At 43.3% G+C, this 20,508-nt stretch overlaps 1 protein-coding gene across 1 annotated transcript; it reads right to left on the reverse strand.

The window, feature by feature from the left end:
* Nucleotides 1–2,259: 2,259 nt before the first annotated feature.
* On the reverse strand, nucleotides 2,260–17,513 carry PKD2L1 (polycystin 2 like 1, transient receptor potential cation channel). The gene is made up of 15 exons (XM_053949239.1): nucleotides 17,219–17,513; nucleotides 13,301–13,414; nucleotides 11,798–11,925; nucleotides 10,411–10,667; nucleotides 9,427–9,651; nucleotides 8,817–9,045; nucleotides 8,291–8,461; nucleotides 7,387–7,568; nucleotides 6,842–6,962; nucleotides 6,162–6,260; nucleotides 5,307–5,428; nucleotides 4,871–4,988; nucleotides 4,514–4,650; nucleotides 3,592–3,739; nucleotides 2,260–2,580 (listed from the first exon to the last, which is right to left on the reverse strand). Exons 1-15 carry the CDS (start codon nucleotides 17,511–17,513, stop codon nucleotides 2,392–2,394), a joined length of 2,535 nt encoding a protein of 844 aa, XP_053805214.1. The 3' UTR covers nucleotides 2,260–2,391.
* Nucleotides 17,514–20,508: the final 2,995 nt, after the last annotated feature.

The raw sequence follows: 20,508 nt of genomic DNA on the forward strand, positions 1-20,508 counted from the left end.
CAGAAAGGGAGGTTCTGAGTCACCTTCTCTGTTGAAGAGAGCAGCTAAAACAACACTCTTCCTTGTGAGAAATCTGAGGCTTTGTAAAGCCAAGCTTTACAGATAATAAGTTTTACCTTCCTTTTCTTGGCAGAACCTGATTTCAGGATCCTGTTACCCTCACAGTAGTTATTTCTAGGTTAAGAAGCTCAGCCTCAGCCAACAATATATCTTACACTGGCTACTAGCACAGGTTCAACTACCTGAAGCAGACAACTGCTGCTTGGATCCCTCCCAGACTGCCAGACTTAGTTCCTAAAAGATCAGCATCCCAAGCATTTGATATCTGTGCAGTAATACAGACTCAGAATATCATCCAGTAATTTGAGTCCATGGAAAAGGCAGGCACTTCCAGAGACCTCAAAAGAACTGCATTTTTTTTTCTTGCTCTGCATTTATGCCTTGGTACTCGTAGTCTGCTCTTGAGCCAGGATCTAAAACAAAGTCTTACAAATTAATTTGTAAGAACCTTCCTCTGTGCCTTTCAAAACACAGAAGACCTGATGAAGTGAGTACAAAGGGCTGCGTGCACTACTTGAGCCCATTATAGAGCACATAGCTCCTGTGTTCAATCACAGTTTAGCATATGAATTTTCTGTTTAATTAAAATTTGAAGGGGGAAAAACCCGTATTTTAGGAAGTTCTCCTGACAGGCTGTTTTCTTCTGAATAAGATAATATCTTCAATGCAGAGAGGAGGAGGAAGTTAGCAACATCATTGTTCTGGTTTCAGCCAGAAAAGCTGAAGGTAAGACGTTTTGCTCAATTCTGAATTCAGCGGAACTGGGAGTCAAGAATCGTGGCAATATCTCACAGATAAGTCTTGCCCCCAACAGCAGGGCCAGCTGATGATGGGAAGTGAGTCATGAGACCCTGCAGTTCCTGCCTCCACAGCTCCTCTTTGAAATCTAAGCTCCCTGTGGGCTGGGCAACAAGTTCCTTCTCACAGCTCCTGCAGGGCCCTTGTAGTTAAATGACAGTCTGCTTCAATTTATCAAGACTATCTTGTGGCTGTGGCAGCCCTGAAACCTGGGCCATCTGAGAACTTCATCCTGAGGTCCTTCAGACCTTGCCAGAGGCTTTCCCCAGAATGCAGTAACACATCCATCTTAAAAAAGGTGGCAATACAAGATGCCCCTGCACAAGGTCCCCACTAAGCCTGTCACTGCACAGTACACTAAACAGTGTAGCACTAATGAGGGCTGTTAGCAGTGGTCTGGTACAGCTCACATTTCTACTGGCTTTAAGCCTACAGAGCCTATTTGAAGTTAACTATTGCAGAATAACAGTGATTAAGGTATTTGAAATATATTTACAATGGCCCTGTAATAGCAGCAATAGCCTGCACCAATTACAAGGAAAGAGAAGCAAACAGAAAAATGCTTGGAAAATAAGTATTTTGCATGTGGTAAAAAAACTGACACTCATCTCTTTTTCACAATATTCTTCAATGCAAATGGTGTCAGCACCCACAACTGCAAATTTGTTTCCTTGACAAAAACAAGAAGCATCAAACTTCATAAATGGGGTGCTAGTTTGCAAGGTGCAAGAACCTTGAGATGCAATTTAAGGAGTGTGAAAATAAATGACAAAGATTTCTTAGCGTCAACAGCTATGTTAGAAATCATATAACCAGAAGTTTGTTCCCTAACACTCAGATCTAGGACTCCACCAACTGCTTCTCATTTTAGAATATTTCAGACCTTCTCCCAGTTACACTGGTGTTAACTCTTATTGTAGTTATCCAGAGTTAAGCACTAGTAGCCTCTTTCCTCAACACCTGAACCTAAGGTACCAAGGGTTACCAAGGTAATCTGGAAACAAACTACAACAGAACAAAACTGGCTGTAACCAGGTAGAAACAACTACATTTCTTATTCCCAATGCACACTGGTGATTATATTCTGCTTTCTTTACATGATAGCCATATCTTTCTCCTGCAGGCCATCATATGTTGGGAACAAGTTGCAATATGCCTATCTGGACACAAACAGAGTTCTGGGGTCCCTGCTTTTTGGGGAAGGCTAGATAAACAATGTTGGGCCAGCCTGTTCAGAGGCAGAAGCCTAATACATCACCTAGTGCCAAATTTCACCTCTTCCTGAGATACAGGCACAGGGGAGAAGGTGAAGGGGGACAGAAGTTCTAGCTCTGTGACATGATACATCATTACACTGGAGAAAAACATCCCTAATTTTTCACATTAAGAATTGCTGGCAACAGTGGTGTCTCTGTCCAGCTCTCTGGATTATCCTAATAGTGGGGGAACAACTGACAGTAACTTGGCACCATAGCAGCCAGACTGGGAGCACTGGGCTGTTGAGCACTGCTATACAAGTGCATATCAGACTGGCTAGAGGTTCTTGGGCACCTGAGACCCCAGCGCACTTGACTTGGGCAAGATGTGGTAGACCCCATTTTGGGTAGAGTTGCCACTCAGGTTGTTTCTCTGTATGTCTTCCATCCCCCAACTTTCTGCTTCTTCTTTCCCCAGCTGGTCTAGGCTCTGGGCGTGCAGCTCTTTCTGACTGGTTTCTTCCTCCTGTGAATGAACAAGAAGAAAGTGTGACCTGCAATGTCAGTAAGCTACCAAGAAGTCTAGCAACACTCTAGGAGAGAAGCAAGGATGTGTATGATACTAAAATATCTTCCTACATTCTCTCAGAAATTAGAACAAGCCTGCCTGTCTATTAAAGATCCAATACACTGCTGCAATACACTGATGAATGCACATTGAAGCTTTAGAGAAACAAGGAGAGATTAATCCATTTTCATCCTTTATGAGCACGTTCACAGAAATGCTGTGGCACAGCAAATCTGCAAACAAACACTTGCACAAGATTTTGGGCATATTCACATGAGTAGGACCTCCCAAAACACTCTTTCAGATGTGAAAGGATCACAAGACTACTCTGCAAAAGGGAGACTTCTTTCTGACTCTGCTAGGTCACTTTGTGCTGTTTGGCTAGTCTCATTATTGAAGCCACAAAACCATGGAGTAGTGACATGGCTCCCACATGCCTTGCTGCCTTTGACTTTAAAACTGAAAATCCAAAATACACTGGCTGACTCAATATGGGCACTCTTTGGCAAAAGTCACAATTCTGCAGTGATATGCTATAAGCACACAGTTGACCAATCTTCCATCACATGTGTGATAAATAATCCACAGGCAAGATGTTAAGATCACAGTCCATGACAGCCATGAGTTGCTCTTGCTGGAAAGGACAGTTTGATCATTTTAATGTCTGAGGATGAACAGTTAGAAAGCAACTGAAGACAGGCAAATTTTATCCACTGCCACAGGGCTGAGGTTGGCTTCAAAGGAGTCAGAAGGTGTGTTTAAAGGTATTAGGGTTAACTGTGGGGACATGAAAACAAGAGGCTTTATGTCATTTTGCTTAAACAGAAAAGGATTGATCATACACCCTGCCCAAGCCTTTTTATCTTAAGTCAGTGAAGACTGGAAAAGCAAAGATGATACCAGGCCCTTTCTCCCAGCAGAGCTAGGTTGCAGGAAGCTGGTTCAAATGCATGGTGGAGGGCTACCAACCTTGCTAACATTACCCAGTGGTTTGCCCAACAGATCCTTCCTCTTCAGCTCTTTTCTTTCTGGCACATCAAGCTTGTTCCCCACTGCATCAATCTTGGAGCCAATGCTGTTTATGGACTGTTCCAACTGCAGCACACGATGCAGAAGGCTGAGGGAGACATGGAGAGCATTTGTAAGCTTTTTCTTGTGATGAGTAAAGGGATTTGCTGCAGACATCTCCCAAAGACCTCAAATAGAAATGAGAATGCTCCCAGATCACTGATTATGTCACCTACTGGTGACGTAATTCCCTGCTACACTGTGTTTTCACCTGTAATCAGTGGTTCTGTTTAGGATGGATCCCAGCCTAGACACAGCATAATTCCATTATTAAATATTGCACCTGCCTCTCCTTTGATATGGCCCTGTGTGGTTTGCTCAGTGTTTCTCTGTAGCAGAATCAAGATATACTGATTCACTCTGCTGTGTTTATCCTGTGCTCCTCCTGTGGAGGAAATAGCCAAGTGTTATTCTTGGACCTGAAGGATAAAGGCCAGCTAGGCTATAAATCAAGGATATTTATTGCTACAGGACCTTCTGTAAAGGTATCAACTTTCCCTGGCCCAGTTATTTGGGCCACCTTCTGACCTGAAACATGACAGCATATTGCCTGTGGCTAGATGACAGCTGCAGAGGTTATTCAAGAGGCAGAAAGCAAAATTTCTTAACTCAATCTTTTACAGGAACAAGTAAACAACATTACTAGAACAGTCCCAATTTCTCCTGACCTGCTTATTTACAGATGTGCAAGATAAAAGGGACAAGATCGTCTTGAAACTGCTCAGCACCACTGTAAAGAGTGAAGGGGAAGGAAGCAGCAGGAAATGCCCCCCCCCCCCGCCCCATTTGCAGAGTGTTTAAACTACTGACAACACAAACATACACTTGGAACTCTTCTTTGGAGACCCAGGTGGCCTTATTGGTGTGGTTATTCCTTGCTTCCATGTAGGTCAGATTCTCATCCAGGTTGTTGTCACCATAGGATTTCCCTAGATTTTCAATCTCTGTATTTAGAGCAACCTGGAAAACAAATAAACTGCTGCAAATATGGATACAACTCTGTGGTTGGCTTTACTGTCAATGACACAGAGCTTCACAGGCAACAATACACTCAGCTGCATGCAGGTAGAGTTGGAACTGTATTTTAGTTGCCTGCTTAGTTTATACCATAAACCCAAAGATTCACTTTGGAGTATGTCTACCAGACAGAAGCCTTTTTTTCCTTGCCCCATTTTTTTACCCTTTTTGCCTCTAGGTCATGCTTCATCTGCTGTTGCTCCTCTTCATCAAGGATGTGGTTGCCATCTTTGTCAAATCTGGAGAAAGCTGCTGTGATCTCATGGTCTGCATGGCCCAGTCTGCAAAAGAATAGAAAGAGAAAGCTCAAAGCATAAATCATACTGTTAAGCTGTAACAGAGTGGGAATTTTGAAATCAGTGTACTGTTTCCTCCTGCCAGTGATAAACCTAAACATCCCAAATGGACAAGAGATAGTTACACAAACCTATTTAGAACAGGAAATTAAACATTTAAGGAAAAAATAATTTTTTAAGAAAATCTTAAATTGCCCAGATCAAAGCAAAATGCTCTCCTTGTCTTGAAAAGCAGAAAATTTAAATTACCTGTATTACTAAGAGAAAGGACTAAGTGGACATCCCTCAAACTGCCTCACTTACTCCTTCAAGCTGTTCTTGAAGTCTTCAAAGTCTAGTTGTTTGGTTCCATTCTGCAGGGCTTTCTGCACATCAGAAATCTGCTCCTTCTTCAGCTTCAGCCTCGTGAGTGTCCGGTTGTAGCTCTGTTACCAAAGATACAGACACAGAATCATGCACACAGAGCAGTGAAAAGTAGAGCAGAGTGGGCAATGTGATACAACTGCGCATATGCTAAGTAATAGCAGGAGTTTTCAAGCTTTCCACAAGCAAAAAATAAAGCACTGCTGTATGAACCTCATCTCTAAACTAGAATCACACCTTCAGAGTGACACTAACATGCTAACCCTCTGCTTTTCTCACCCCAGTTCTTCCTTTATCTGATTTCCCAACACATCAGCTGTTTAAGATAACGTCTCAAGTACTATTCCTTGTAGAATATTGGTCCCACAGCAGAATTGTGACATTCCAGGAACTTTTCTGGAATTTGCCCATGGGAAAGACAGATTTAACCTGCTAGAATTGTGCCACAGTAACAGGCTCAACTTAGCACAGCAGGACTTGCCATATTATCAAAGTACATTTTATGAAAGACTGAAAGAGCTTTGTCTAGAGACCATACTGGGAAGAAAATCTCTCAGAAACAGTACATCAAGTAACAGGATACCCCCAACGCCTGCTTTCTCATCTTCTCATTGTCAAAGGGTCTGTGACCTCAATTTATCCCAGAAAAGAATTGCAATTCTTGTGCACACAAAGAAGGGGGATCTGGAGTTGGCAACTACTATTTCTCTGCAGTAAATTCCACTTAGGTCAGGGACTTTTTAAAAATCCTTCATGATTTAGCTAGAAAGTAGCACAGCTTTCACTATTCATCACCTGCTTCAAGATGTCAGAGAGCTGCAGCTCATCCTTCTGGCTCGAAAGCTCCTCCTTGACTTCTGAGTAGGTGTCATTGATGATGGCCAGAAACATGTTCTAGGAAAAGGGGAAGAAGTGAGATGAATATTCATGAAACATCTTGCCTGCTCCAGCACCTGAAGCAGCAAGAAACAGGCACAGAGGTACAAGACTTAGTTAAACAAGGAGTGGTTTCTCTATGGGGTATCTCTTGGGCAAATCAAAGAGGGTCAAGTAAAGGCCTACTTGAGCCACACCATATTTTCTAAAGTTTTTGCAGTTAAAGCAGTGGCTGAAAGTAAATTTGTTCCCACCTCAAATGCCACCTTTGGTAGCTTCTCCTGCAAACTCTTAGGTTACATATGGACTCCTGACAGTGGGTGTTTAACCTGGTTATTATGAGCATCCCTCTGCATCCATTGCCTAGGAAGCCAGTCAGTTTTAGTCTTCACCTTAACAGATGTTGGCCCTTAATCACCCTAATGATCAAATCCCCAATTGTAGTGACACACTCTTTGCCTACTGTGGTCTATTTGCACTGAAAAGCTATTGTAACAGAAACTCCTTTTCTAAGCATTTGCACCTAAGCCAGGGATTGTCAGGAGGGGTCTCTCAAACACTACTTTCAATACAGGGACAAGGAGGATGTTGTTGCTTACCAGAAGCACAAAGAAAACAAAGAACACATAGGTGACAAAGTAAATAGGCCCAAGGACCCTGTTGGCATTGTCAATGGAATTGTAGTCAAAATCACCGAGAATGATCCGAAACTGGGTGAAACTGGGGGAAAGAAAGAGCACAGGGTCACACAAAGGCACACACAAACAGTCCTGAGGTGAACCTGAACATTCCTGCAGCCCAGATGGGCACAGGCACAAACCAGAGCAGGGTCTAGGTCACTCCAGATTGGCAAGTTAAATGCATCTATGGTATTTCAGGGGTGAAGCAAGCTGATCTGGTTAGAGCAAGAGGAAAATAGAACATGGTTTCCACACAAATTCAGGTTTTTTATTGCGTTCTTTTGTCCATGAAGATGTCACAACCAGAAGGCTGTGAGCAACTTATTAACCATTGTGGCTTTATTACAATGAGATACAACAGGTGTCTGATTGTCATTGAGATTTGCAACTGGGGGGAAAGAGTGGAAAGCAGTTAAAATTATTTTGATAAATTATGGAAACGTGGTACTAACTTACACACTTACATGCATTTAACAAAGGTACTGAAGTTTTCCACTTGTGTCCCAAAAAGAAGGTAACCCAGCTGGGCATAGGCAAAGAAGACAATGAAGAACATAATGGCAAAGCCCAGGATGTCCTTGGCACAACGTGCCAGCGTGGAGGAGAGCTGGGTCATTGTTTTGTTAAAGCTAATGTACTTGAATATCTGCAGGATGAAAGAATGGGGACAAAGTTAGTCCAAACCATCAGCTAGGTCAGTCTCTCTCATGTATGCACATGATTACTAAGACAAGAGGTTCACTACAGGACCAAAGTACTGAAGAGAAAGGTGGTTAGGGAATGGTGGCTTAGTCTTCAGGACATTTATCCCAGGTGTGGCACCATCCTTCACTGGGTTCATAAACATATGACTTTGTTCCCTTTGTCAAAGGAAAATATAAACAGGAACTGCTAGAAGGACCAATCTCTTAAGGCTGATGAGGAGCCCCTTGGTGCCTTTCCAGCACACCAAGATGCTTTAGTTGCTTTAGAAATGCAAAGTCCATGTCAACAGATGAGTAATTTCCAGCTCTTGAGTGACCATCATGAAAAAAAACCCACATGGTTTGCAAGATTATCCTCAAGAATATCAAAATAGTATAGGATGGACAAAGTTACATGGTACTCAGCATTTTCTAAAACCACTTTTACACCACAATGTCTGAGCTCATATCCCTGACTGTTACCTCTAAATAACTGACCTCAGAATGCAGAGTGAAAAGTTGCCCAGATTTACTGCAAAACAGAGCATGTGACTTTGAGGAAAATTCTCTGTTCTATAGCTGTTACACTCATTTACTCAGAGGGATGGAAGAGACAATCCTTAAGCTATCCAGAAGTGGAGGCCTGAATAGACACAGCTGGCACCTCCCAGATCCCCTACAGTACCTTGATCCAGGCAAAAAATAAGTTGACTGCATTCATATTGTTGTACTGTGTCTGCCAGAATGCCAGGAATTCAAAGTCTGCATAGGTGTTGGGGTGTTCCAGCAACTCTCCCAGCAGCCTGTTCACCTCTGTGGTGCGAAAGATGTGAAACCCAATGGCAACAATGGAGAGCTGCAAAGAGGAAGAGGAATAGTCTGCAGTGATCACTGTTCCTATGCTTCCCATGGAAATTAAAATGTCACAGAACTCATTGCAGTCCCACTTCAGAGCTGCGGTCTAGTGGTGGGCTATGAAAGTATGGTCTTGATGTGCTGAATGATAGAGACTTCACAGTCTCTTGGGCATCTCTAAGAAAGAATTTTCTCCTAGCAGTTCTTCCAGACACAAGAGCTGTTCATTTAAGTGTTAGAGCAAGACACGTGCCATTCTTTTCTTATCTAGACTAATTTCTACATTCCTTCATTTATTTTTGGCTCTTACACATCTCTGCTATTCCTCCCCCAAAAAAGTAAGCAAGGATCCTCACCAGAATGACAACCACATCCAGAATGTTCCAGATGCTGGTGAAGTACTGAAACTTGTGAATACGGAGCTCCAAAGCCTCTTCCACCACATAGTAGAAGATGAAGACACAGAATACAATTTCACAGGCGACAATGAAGAAGTCCCATGCACTGACATAGCGTATAAGCTTCACTGTCCGGATTTGCCAAGAGGGAACAGCACCACCAGTGGCTGGAAACTCAACCACTAACCTTGAAGGGGACAAGGAAACAATTTCAAACTAGAGGACAGAAGCTCAGAGATAATTTTGAGAGGCATCAAACTTGAGCATGAGCTATCCACCAGACCATGAGTGGAAGCATTGTGTATGTGTTTATGCAGCCGTATCTCTGCTGCTTCACTGCCTGTGATAGGAAAGGGTGAAAGGTCACAAGAAGCGTGACTGCTTATTTCTGGAAGACCAAGACTTCTCACTAAACCATACAGTTTCTACTGACATCACTCAGTAGTAGTAGGGGGGTGGTCACCATCCCACTGGTGGACCATAATAAAATATTTGCATTTTAAGAACTAAATTGAGGTATTGAGGAAGATGCAAGAGGCTGAAGAATTTTTGTCAGGAGTTGGCTTACCTGAGAACACAGAACAGATTGATATTTGCATTATACACAGAGAAATCAATAAAGACAACTCGTGTTCCCCGATCCAGCCACAGTTTCTCCTTCAAGACCTGCAGGGCTTCAGCACTCTCTTCTCTGGTCGTCTTGAGGTCTATGTAGTATCCTCCCCCACTGTAACTGGTTAGTCTTCCCCAGTGAGATGAACCACCCAGCTCCTCCTCAGAATGGTATCTCCACCTGCAACAGACAAGGCACAAAGAAAGGCTTCACCTGGCCAGGCTTGAATATGGCCTTGTGCCCTGGAAAAATTATATCTTCGAGGGGCAGAGCAGTTTTCAATTGAAGATCCTATAATACTGGTAACCATTAGGTTGGTTTCCTGATTTAGTGCTTCCCACCAGTGACACAACATGATTTGCAGTACTATGGAGGGAAAATGCTGAGGCTTGTTGGCTATCTCAGTCTTCTTTTCATGGGGGTTATTCTCAGGATCTACTCTCTTACCTTCTACCACATCACACACAACCATCTTCTTAGAATGCTCTTGCACTCGTGCAGTGAGCAGAGATATTAAACTGCAGCTACTTCATATTATTATAGAGAAACAGGTTATCAAGGTGAAAGGGATGCACTCCCTTTTCTCTCGCTCTTGAAATCCCAGAGGAAAGCAAATAGTAGCTTGTCAGCTAAATGCCAGCTTGCCATTTGATGGATCTGGCCCTGAAGGTCTTTGTTTATCCTCACTCTCTTAAAAATAGGCAACAATTTCTTCCTATATCCCCACTGGATTTTTTCACAGCTTCCCTAACATGAAAACTCATTCTGTTGTGCTTCCCCACAAAGAGACACTAGACCTTATTGATAGACAAAAAGGACTTTCTGCCTCTGACTGCAAGGGGAATTCCAGCCTTAAGTGAGAAACTCACCCCCAGCATCCTGCAGCTCAGCAGTTCTTATTTGAACTAGAAGAGACTAATTTGGATTAGATGTACTTACGCCGTTCCATTGATGAGCCCAAAGGAGACCCTTTCCTCCTTGTCTTCAGAGTATACATCATAGCAGCCTGAGATTTCCTCCTTGAAGTCATCGTGGACTACACAGGAGTTGTTCTTCACCTTCAGTTGTCTCATGCGTGGGACACCCAGCAGCAGGTTCTCGTAGTAGATGTATGACTGGGTGCTGTGTGCTGCCAGGGACTCGTTGTTGTACCACTTTGTCCAGTAAAGGTTATCCAGCAGGGGACCTTGTGCATACTGCAGAGGAGGCAGAGGAGAACAATTCCTTTGTAGCTCACACATCAGAGGAATTTTCTTAGTCTGGGACTGAGGTAGTGAGACCTGACCCATCCCTCTCCGGTCCCCAAGATGGAAAGTAGTAGAAGTTTGTGTTGCATGTATGTTAAGGAGAGGAAGGACCAGGGCTGGTGGTAGAGGAGGGATGCTGGGCAGCAGGGTCATCGTTGCTTTTTCACAGGCCTGTAATATGTGGCACCTTCTGTGCCTAATGAAGAGACAAAAGCCCTACAAGTCTCATTGTCTCTTCTACTTCAGTCAGCACAAGTCTCAAGGCCTTGGCACAAGTTGCGAATGATGGAAAGTGCGTGTGCCAGTGTCCTGGAAACCATGGTGGGGAAACAATAGTGCCATTGTTTGCTGGAGTGTTTTAATATGACAGAAAAAGGCAACTCTAATTGACAAATAACTTCTGGCTGTCAGAGATAAGTGGTTGCAATAACTCAATGGCCTTCACTGAGGCTCTTGTTATTCTTTCACCCATTCTTTGACAGAAATATGTTAGACCCCAGATGTTTGTCGCCTTTATTCTCTTTGATAAAAGTCACTGCAAATTTTAATCTAGCTTCTTCCTAAAGAATCTATAGATTAGACAAACCCAGATATGAATTACAGGCAGGTTAATTTTGATGTTCTCAAGATGCCATGAAAACGGACCTAGGCTATTAGTAAGACACCAGCTTGAAGACATTGAACTCTAGGATTCAAAGCCACTTGTGTCACAAGAAAGCCTGAAGTAAATTCCTTGGCTTCTCTAGGCCAGTGCTTTCTACCTGTGCAATGACCTGATGCTTGCATCACCAAAATTATTTTGTTATGTCCTGCCTGTTTTACTGGGAAATGGATTGTTCTGGGCACATACAAAAGTTAGCCTAGCCAGTATTCTGGACACAGTGCTCAGGGATAAACTATACTTTAAATCAGTTAATATTTTGCATGCAAATGTTATTGTGACTATTGCTAGTAGCTGGCAAAACCTTGTGGCAGCAAAATGTCTCGCTGGAATCCCTAGATAGTGCTTCAGAGGGAACTGAATATCCCAGTCTAGCTGAGTTTCAGGGTTCCCCATGGCAGGCCAGATTTGTACTTACCACCCAGAAGTCAGCCATACTGCCAATGGACTGGAAGGAGATACGGCCATCTGTAGAGGTCTGCAGGAAGAGCTCAGACATCACTTTGGTGTAGTAATAGGCATTGGAACTTGTCATTCCATATGTCACTGAGAGAACAAGAGGAGGGTCCTTTCTTATACCTGAATATTGGAGCCTGATATAATTGTATTTATATATTCACTTTCTATGTACCTTATATTTTCACAAGTAAGCTGAACAAGGCACAGGAGAATAAATCTTAGGGCTTTCTGCTTTCTTAGGGATTTACAAACTTATCTGCTCTGTGTTGGAGAGTTTAAATGGTCAGACTGACTGACTGTAAGTAGTAAGAGAAGACCATTGGAGGATACAACTGAACATTCTGGATAACCAGTTTTTTCCCAGACAGAATTTCTGAGGGAAATTTTATTTCTCAGAACAAAGTCCATGACCTATATTTTGAATTTCTGATGTGAAGTCATGAAGACTACCCTATTTTCCCAAGTGAAAAGCTCCAGCTAAGTTTTCATCTAGCAAGAAACCCCAAGAGGAGCAGGCTCTAACTTCCACAAACACGTTGTTTCAACTCTCCAGTGCTCCTTCCTTCAGAAAAACATCCATCATGGTGATCGCTAAGAACATGTCCTACTCTTGAAAGGACACCAGGAAAATAAAGCACCTGACATTCAAGACACAACCCCCCACATCTTCTGGATGAGTCAGTGTGTGACAACATGTACGTCTGTGTGCGACAACGCGTACGTCTGTGTGTGTGCCTTGGTTCTTTAGGAAGGGTGACTGAAGCACTGTCTCCCTGGGCCAGCATGATAGTAACTTAGGGTGGTATTGTCTGTCCATCTCTCCTGCCATAAGGTCCATGAAATATAACCCTCTTCACTGTCCCATGGCACAGGTGCTCACTTGTGATAACGAATGAACCTTTGCAAAACCAAACAGCCATTGTCCTACTGACACAAAGTCCATATCAGCATTAGCATTCAGTACAGGGACACATTACATTCACTCAAGAACAACAGAGTGAGCTGCCATCTGCTTTATCACCTCAGCCACCCATCCACTCTCAAAGGGGAAAATATCCCTGAACTGTGTGTTTGCTACCAGGAAGTTTCTGGAATTGCTCTCTGGGTGTTGAGCATTTGCTATGAAACTGAGTAAAGACCTTGGGCAGATTCTCCTAGGACTGTGGAGTCAATGGCTAGAACTGATAATGCCAATCAGAAAATACTGCTGAAGTCTAACCAACATCAGTTAGCATTGGCCAGTAATTTTACTTCTCTGTTCAGCATCAGTTCTGTAGGTTAATGACAACTTCTCGCTGCTGTGAGCGCCCATACAATAAATTTACATTATGTGCATTATGTAACATTATGTTACATAATGTAACATTTACAGCGGAGCAAGGAAGACTAGAAATAAAATCTCACATTATTCTCCTCACACTGCACACAGAAATGGTGCCTATGTGATATGACAGCTACTTACAGAGACAGATGTCCACCAAGAACATAACATAGACCAGCAGCTCTCGCAGGGTGGTCTTCACGTAAAGCTCCCTGTTTTCAGCTGTGTTCTCAGTCAGCGTAGTGCCCCACAGACCTGTTGGGTATAAAGAAGGGACTGTAGAGTTTTTCGTGGCCATTCTCAAGGGCCATGTAAGGACCTGTAGTCCTGTTGCAAAAAAGCGCTGCTGGGAGTTGAAGTTTTGTGTCTTTTCAAGGCCAAGCCACTTTTCATTTCAAAACTTGACCTATAAAAATTTGCTAAATACCCCTAAGAAGAACCATTCCAGCATGAATAAAAGATTTGTAGCTAACCAATACTGAAATATATAGGCTTTTTATCTTGCTAAATCACCATTTAGTTTTATATTTTTTCTGTTTTCTGTTCATTATAGCCTGATCTTTTCCTGACTGTTTTTCAGCTTAATCGCTGCAGAAGTTCAGTCTTTGTCCCAAATGCTCTTGAAACCATAATATTTCATCTCAGTCAACCATGTGTCAACAGCTGACCTTCTGAGAGGTCTTCCATTGCAGAACTGCATCTGGTGTTAGCTTTACAACTATTACTACTTTTAGTGTATACGGAACCATTAGGCCCCAAATATTTGTCTCTTGCTTACCTAAAAACTCTTGCAGTTTTCTTGTTGGTCATAAAACTCAATCAAGTAACCCAACTCAGTATTTTCAGCATTACATTTAGAGCCAAATGATCTTCAGGACATCTAACAATGGAGCTTAGCCGAATCCAATACACCAATTGCACCAGCTAAAGATCCTATTTCTTCACACAACTCATTAAATGTCACCAGGGTTGTCAATCAATAAGAGAGAAATACTTCTTTTAAAAGGAGCGTTGATATTTTGTGTTTGATGAACCACCTAATACCATTAGCGTATTTGTTTGTTCTTTTTGTAATGGCTTTCTGCTGTGATTTCTGGAATGCTCCTGAAGTTGAAAGGCACAAGAACTTTCAATTGAAAGCCTAGTGATGAAAGCCTTGTCAATAATTGCCATAGTCTTGCTGCTTTCTGCAGCTCCTAGAGAGCTCAGCCCTGATTCCTATCCCCAGTAGGATGCAACAACCATCTTCCTGCAGACCAGGATCAAAGCTGATCAAAAGCCCCACATCTGAAGTCATCTCTGGCAGATGAAAAACTTCTTTTTTTTGTCTGGAGCAAGAAAAAGTGTTCTAGTGGTCTGTGTGCATTTATCCTGCCATTTTGGTAGCTCTTTGGCATCTCAAGAGATTTGAGAGTTTTTTGCACTATTAACTACCATAGTGACTGTCGCAGCATCTGCCACCACATCTGGACAGACAAACCAGTAGCCTGTTCTGGACAATCCAGACCAGCAACAGAAATGACAGCCTGGAGATGATCTGGATTAACTCCTGTAGAGGAGAAAGTGGTCACGTGATCTATAGGAATCTTCACACTGGAGAAAAACATGGGGAAATAATTTTCCCGTGTCTTCAGGTCGCTTTTACATTACTGCCTTCATCCTTAGATATGACTACACCACAGTCTTTTAAGAGGTTTGTTTGGGGTTTTTTTCCATGAGCAGGGAACCCCTACTATCCATATGTTTGGAGCAAATGCAGAGACCTTCTTTACTTTGAGAACAGAAGTGTACTCAGGAACACCTAAATGCAAGGAGACTCAAATATCCTTGAGAACTTGGTTCAGAGACTTGCCCAAAATGATACCTGGAGGACCATGAGGCTGCTCCAGTCCTTTCAGAGGGCATGCAGTAGTTGTAACACTGTATCAGCTGAGGTCTATTTTCAGCTATGTCTTTAGGAAACATGCCAGGGAAATCTATCACCTCATACATGAAGCATGTCCCCATTTGTGTCTCCTATGGCACCACCTACCCCCTTGGGGATGCAGCTATTTTGGACATGACACTTGGAGTAGAAGGACTCAAGGCTAGAAGTTATCCAGTCTTCCTTATGGCACCTTGAATGACCATCCAGCACTCACTTACATGGCTGAGCAAAGAAAAAAGAACAGAATCTAGAAAATAGGCTATGAATGCAATTCATTTATAAGTCTCACCTTCCTGATAATAACAAGTGACTGATGAGAATTACGGACAACACCTGCATTATCTTCTGAGTGTGCTTTTAAACCAGACTTGTGACCCAGGTGAGTGACTAGCTCACAGTCTCAGGTACAGCTGGAGATCCTTTTCCAAAGGCGATGGGAAGCTGGTATTCCTCATCAACCACCATACACCCAGATACCAGCAAAGTGTGCCCATGAAACAGCAGAGGTGGCAGGAGGCAGGCAGGACACAGAGTTGCTTGGACACTGCTCAGAGAGGAACGGTCGTGAGCAGTGGCACCAGGAGCAGCAGCTACTCACTACTAACCTAGCACAGTAACTGATGAGGACAAGAAAAAAAGCTTAATAATCCAACTATTACCACTAGCTATGGACATGTAATCCCAGGAAATGGTTTTTAAGCAAAAAACCCAACCTCTCAAACTCTCATTGTCTGACTTATATGTACTACTTCTATTTTCCATGGGAGACACCAAGATGATTAAATGGAAAGGGAAGGGGGAAACCCAACAGTGGAGAGGCAATAAAAAAATGATGAGCACCTAGTAAAGATGCAAAGGAAGGAAGTAAATTCTTCAAGGAAAATGTCCCCACTTCTGTGAGGCTCAAAGAGGCCTTTGGATTCCCAGCTTTGGTATTTCCTACAGCCCTATTTACCACCCTTAGTGTCAGGACACACTGCTGCAACAGTCAGAAGAAGAAAATGATGTAGTATCCTGACAGTTATCATCATTTGCATGCTCCAAATTCAACTCTGGCAGCTCATAAATGGAAATTTGATGTTAAAATATGGATATGTTCTTCCATTTTAAGCCTCAAACAATGCCTAGAAAAAGCATTTCAGAATAAACCAGGTAAATAATACACTGCCTAAGAGTAATATGTAATTAGCTACCAAACCCACTCAGCACTGTTCCTTGGCCAGGAGAAATCTCTAAAGCCTCTGCTTGGAATTCTATGTGAATTAGTAGTGTTAGACTGTAGTGGCAATGACAAAAGTATTGCTCATAGAGGGGCTGTGCAGCTCAGGACCAAGCTATACTGTTATTCACTCACTTGTACTGTTAGAGGGTATGGCTCTGAGAAAGGTTCTTGCCTTCCAAGTGAGGAAAAAAAGACACATTGTCAAGAATTTTTTTCTTTGCTTTATCTTTCCCATTTTTAAAATATTGGGATTATAGGCCTTCTATAAGAAACTGTTCAAATAATGCCCTTACCCAGGACTGTATTCTGACAGGAGACTTATCTTTCCCCCAGGGTTTTGTTTGCCTCTGAATAAGCCTACATAATATTTCATTCCCCTTTGTCTTTTAAACTGGAAAACAGCACCTCTTTCAGATATCTTCAAGCAAAGCATTATTTGATACATTGCTGTAATCCCCTACATTTCAGTTCTGACAGTGCTAGATTTTTTTCTGGTAGATAGGTCTATCAGTTCTTATGTTACTGTAGCACAGGGGCCAGTACCATTCTATCTAGAAAATGCACACAAAGACAGAATAGTCTCACCGCCACAGTGATGACTCCTGGAGATTCAGAGCACCTAAGCTCTGCCAACAGATTCACTGCATGACCTTGAGCACAGCACTAAGTCTCTTACCTTGTAGCAAAGGTAACAGGACAGACCATGAAGCTATAGCAAGGCACACAGAGCATGGATGCTCCTTTCAGGTCAGCCAAAGATGATCTCTGGAGTAATGCTACTGCATGTTGAACAGATCCCTGGGCTACATAGAAACCTCATAGTGTCTACCTTCTGCATCCCTTCTCTTCCTCCCCTCACCATTGCTCTGAGGGCTAATAAGTCCCTTCTAATGAGATATCAGAGATTTACCTCGAATGCCTCTGAAGATGTAGAAGCAGCACTTGAGGAAAGGACTTGTCTTCCCATTCACAGCTTTGCTCTGTTCTTCCTGGTAGGGCAGTGGATCCCCAACCTCTTCAAAATTCTCATAGGGATTCTCCAGGACAGACTTGGGGTTGTAGATGGTTTGAATTTTCAAGGAGGGAGAGGGAGAGCCATTGTAAACAGGATTGTCCCAAGCTTTCTTCCCCACTGTCTCCAGTTCATGCACCTCTGATACTTTAAAGTGGCTCTCAGTTCTGTTGCTTAGGTGAGACAAATTCATGACTACTCCCTGCCAGCAGAAGTACTTTTTAGCTGGAATTGTGACAATTGCCTGCCCAGGCTGGATTTAAAAGTTAGCAGAGAGATAAAAAATGCCAAACAGCTTGTCTGCCTCAGCAGCCAGGAGAGGGCACACCAGCAGCTCCCCACAGAGTAAGCATCCTCTCTTTCTTTTATATCGGCTCAGCTGGTGACACCGACCAGAGGGGTGGCACTACCCCTTGTTAGGAACCACCGTCAGCCCTATTATCCCAGTCGCCCTAGGAACACCGACAAGTCCAGGAAACCTTCTCTGCTTCGTACAGAATAGCAGACCCAGGCGCCGCCGTGAGAAGAGCAGGCTGCAGGGAGCCGGCCCCGCGGGTGCGGAGCGGCTGCGGCGGCCGGGTCAGTTCCAGGGCAGTTCCAGGGAGAAGAGGGGCCGGACGGCAGCCTCGGCTCGGGGCTGCACGACCCCCACTTGCAGTGAAGGGCCAAAGGGCAGAAGCTCCCCGAGCGGCAGCGTGAGGCGGGCAGGTGGCACAGCATCCTTTTTCTTGCCGATTGTAAAAGCAGGGGTGAAACATGGGAGTAAATGTAGCGGTCGTTTTGGAAACCAGGGGGTGGAATTTCTTGGTTTCGCGGTATTTCCACAAGACCTGCAGTGCCTTCCAGCCCTGAGGCAAGCCTGATTTAAAAAGAAAAAAAAAAGAAAAAAAAAAAAAAGAAAAAAAAAAAGAAAAAAAAAGAAAAAAAAAGAAAAAAAAAAAGAAAAAAAAGAAAAAATCATCTCCATGGGTACTGAGGGTTGCTATTTTTCTGGCATTACCCAAGGAAGCAACATGACTCTCACACCTGTAGGGCCAAATAAGGATGTTTTCTTTGGACTCTGATGTTCATACAGGTGATGTTGCCAAGCCAGCTAGGATATGCAGAGATGTCCCCTAGATGTCACCTAAGATCATGGCACTAAGCAGCTGCTTGAACAGCAGTGAGACAAGATCTAACTTGGCACAGGACACTGAGAGCAGCCTTAGTGGCTGGAAAGTCACTGGAGGTTTGGGTTGGATGCTTTGACTGAATTTGGTATTATTAGTGCCTGTTGTGTTTATTACTCCCTAGCCAGATGAAAGCAGTGGCCATGGAATCAGTGGGTTCAACAGATAGGAAGCATTTGCAGAGCTCCCAAGCAGCAGCAATGCCAGAGCCATCCAGCTGCACTCCTGGGACCCCTGGTACAGCAGATATCCCAGAGCCATCCAGCTGCACTCCTGGGACCCCTGGTACAGCAGATATCCCAGAGCCATCCAGCTGCACTCCTGGGACCCCTGGTACAGCAGATATCCCTGCCCATGCACAAGTAGCATGACTTATGTGCAGAGCTGCTGCTCTGGGGGAACATGGGGGTTTTTTTTCCACAGTGCAGTTCTTGCTGCCTGTGGCACAGCACATCCCAGCCCATCCTTCAGGAGCCAGCTACAGTGCAGATCTGCCTTCTCAGTGGCTGGGGCACAGAGCAGGTGGTGAAAGGGGTGGCATTGTCCTCTATTGAAAGGCCAAGCCACCCACCTAGCCCAGAAGACAGGTCATGTCTGTGTCACCTGATTTTGAAGAGCCTAACACAAGGCAGAACCAAGAGCACTCTATAATTAAGGAAACACATGCAACACTTTACAGGCAGCATGAGGTGACTCAATTTATGTGGGTCTAAAAAGCTCCTTTTCAGCCAGTAAACTTGAATGATGGGAGATGTGTCAGCTGGGGGAGAATGTGATCCAGACTTTAGGACCTCACAGATCACTCTGCTATGCCCTCTGTGGTGTTTGATGTAAGCCTGTGTAGAGCAGCAGTATTTCCTGGCTAAGGAACAGTGTACGTCTGGTAGCATCTGTGAGCACTTACCTCACATCTCTTTTCCTTGGGCCTTATTTGACAAACTTACATTCTTGTGAAAACCAGCCAACAGAATTTCTCTTCCCCATTCTTCTTTCCCCCCTTATTTATTGAGATCCATTTTTCAGCAGGCCTAGAAGGATCCTTTCAGAGATACCCAGGGAAGACTGTTTCTAAAAGCAGAAACCACTATCACAATGGGATTCAGCATGTTAGAATAAGACAAAGTATCACAGCCACTGAAGTTTTTCTGTCAGTGTGCCAAGCACACAGACCTTTAAACAGTATTCCACATTTAATTCCTTTGTGTAAAGAGAAGAGAGCACCAAAGAGTTCATAAATTCCCCCCCAAAAAGCACTCTCAAACACTGAATTAGAACTACAAAGCATTTAGATGTCATGGTTAGAAAAAAAAGTCCTATCAGTTAATAAGAGCAGTCACTTTTTGGGACTGAAGGCAAGTCTGCTCACCAGACCCAAGAGGTCAGGCTGTCCAGGAGCTCACCAGCCACTGCTGAAGCAGCCCTGGCAGGAACATTTTCACCAGCTAGAGGTGATGCTGGGACAGCAGTTACAGACCAACTTTCTGTGCTGAACAGAGTTGGTAGAGGACCAGGAGAGAAGTATCCAGCTCTATAACAGAATCAGTTTCAGCACAGATTTTGAACAATACTTTTCGTTTTCTTCCAGGAGCTTAATCATCATCACTGAGGTTTAAAATTTTACAGATGCCTTATGCTTGAGAAATCTTGTATATAAGTTTAGCAGTACACAGTATTCTATAGTCACTCTTCACTGCAACTAAAACAAACAAAGAAAGAGACACAACCATGCATAAACAATTCTATACCCAAGTTCCTGTTTTCTCAGAGTGCTATGTTAATTCTCTTGGCAATAATCCATTTTCAGTGGGTTCTCATCAACATGAGCATTTGGTTCCAACTTCCAGGCAACAAAAACAGATCTAGAGTTGTTATGTCTATGCATTGCATCAGGAATAGAGAAAGGGAAAGCGGTGGTGACAGCTTAAACAGTTTATTTCTGATGGTTAACAGTTGATTAGTGCTGTACCAATGAATTAGTTGATTAGCACAGTACCTTGGTGTTGAGTAAACTGTTTATGA

Source organism: Vidua chalybeata, chromosome 8, assembly GCF_026979565.1.
Source record: "Vidua chalybeata isolate OUT-0048 chromosome 8, bVidCha1 merged haplotype, whole genome shotgun sequence".
Lineage (NCBI taxonomy): Eukaryota > Metazoa > Chordata > Aves > Passeriformes > Viduidae > Vidua > Vidua chalybeata.

Excerpts from the sequence above, each read along its gene's own strand:
- PKD2L1 (XM_053949239.1), bottom strand. The coding sequence starts at position 17,513 with ATGAATTTGTCTCACCTAAGCAACAGAACTGAGAGCCACTTTAAAGTA. Across the intron at positions 6,261-6,841 it reads TTGTTTTCTTTGTGCTTCTG|AACATGTTTCTGGCCATCAT; the intron begins GTAAGCAACAAC and ends CCCTTTTCCTAG. Across the intron at positions 4,651-4,870 it reads ATGACCTAGAGGCAAAAAGG|GTTGCTCTAAATACAGAGAT; the intron begins GTAAAAAAATGG and ends TTTGTTTTCCAG.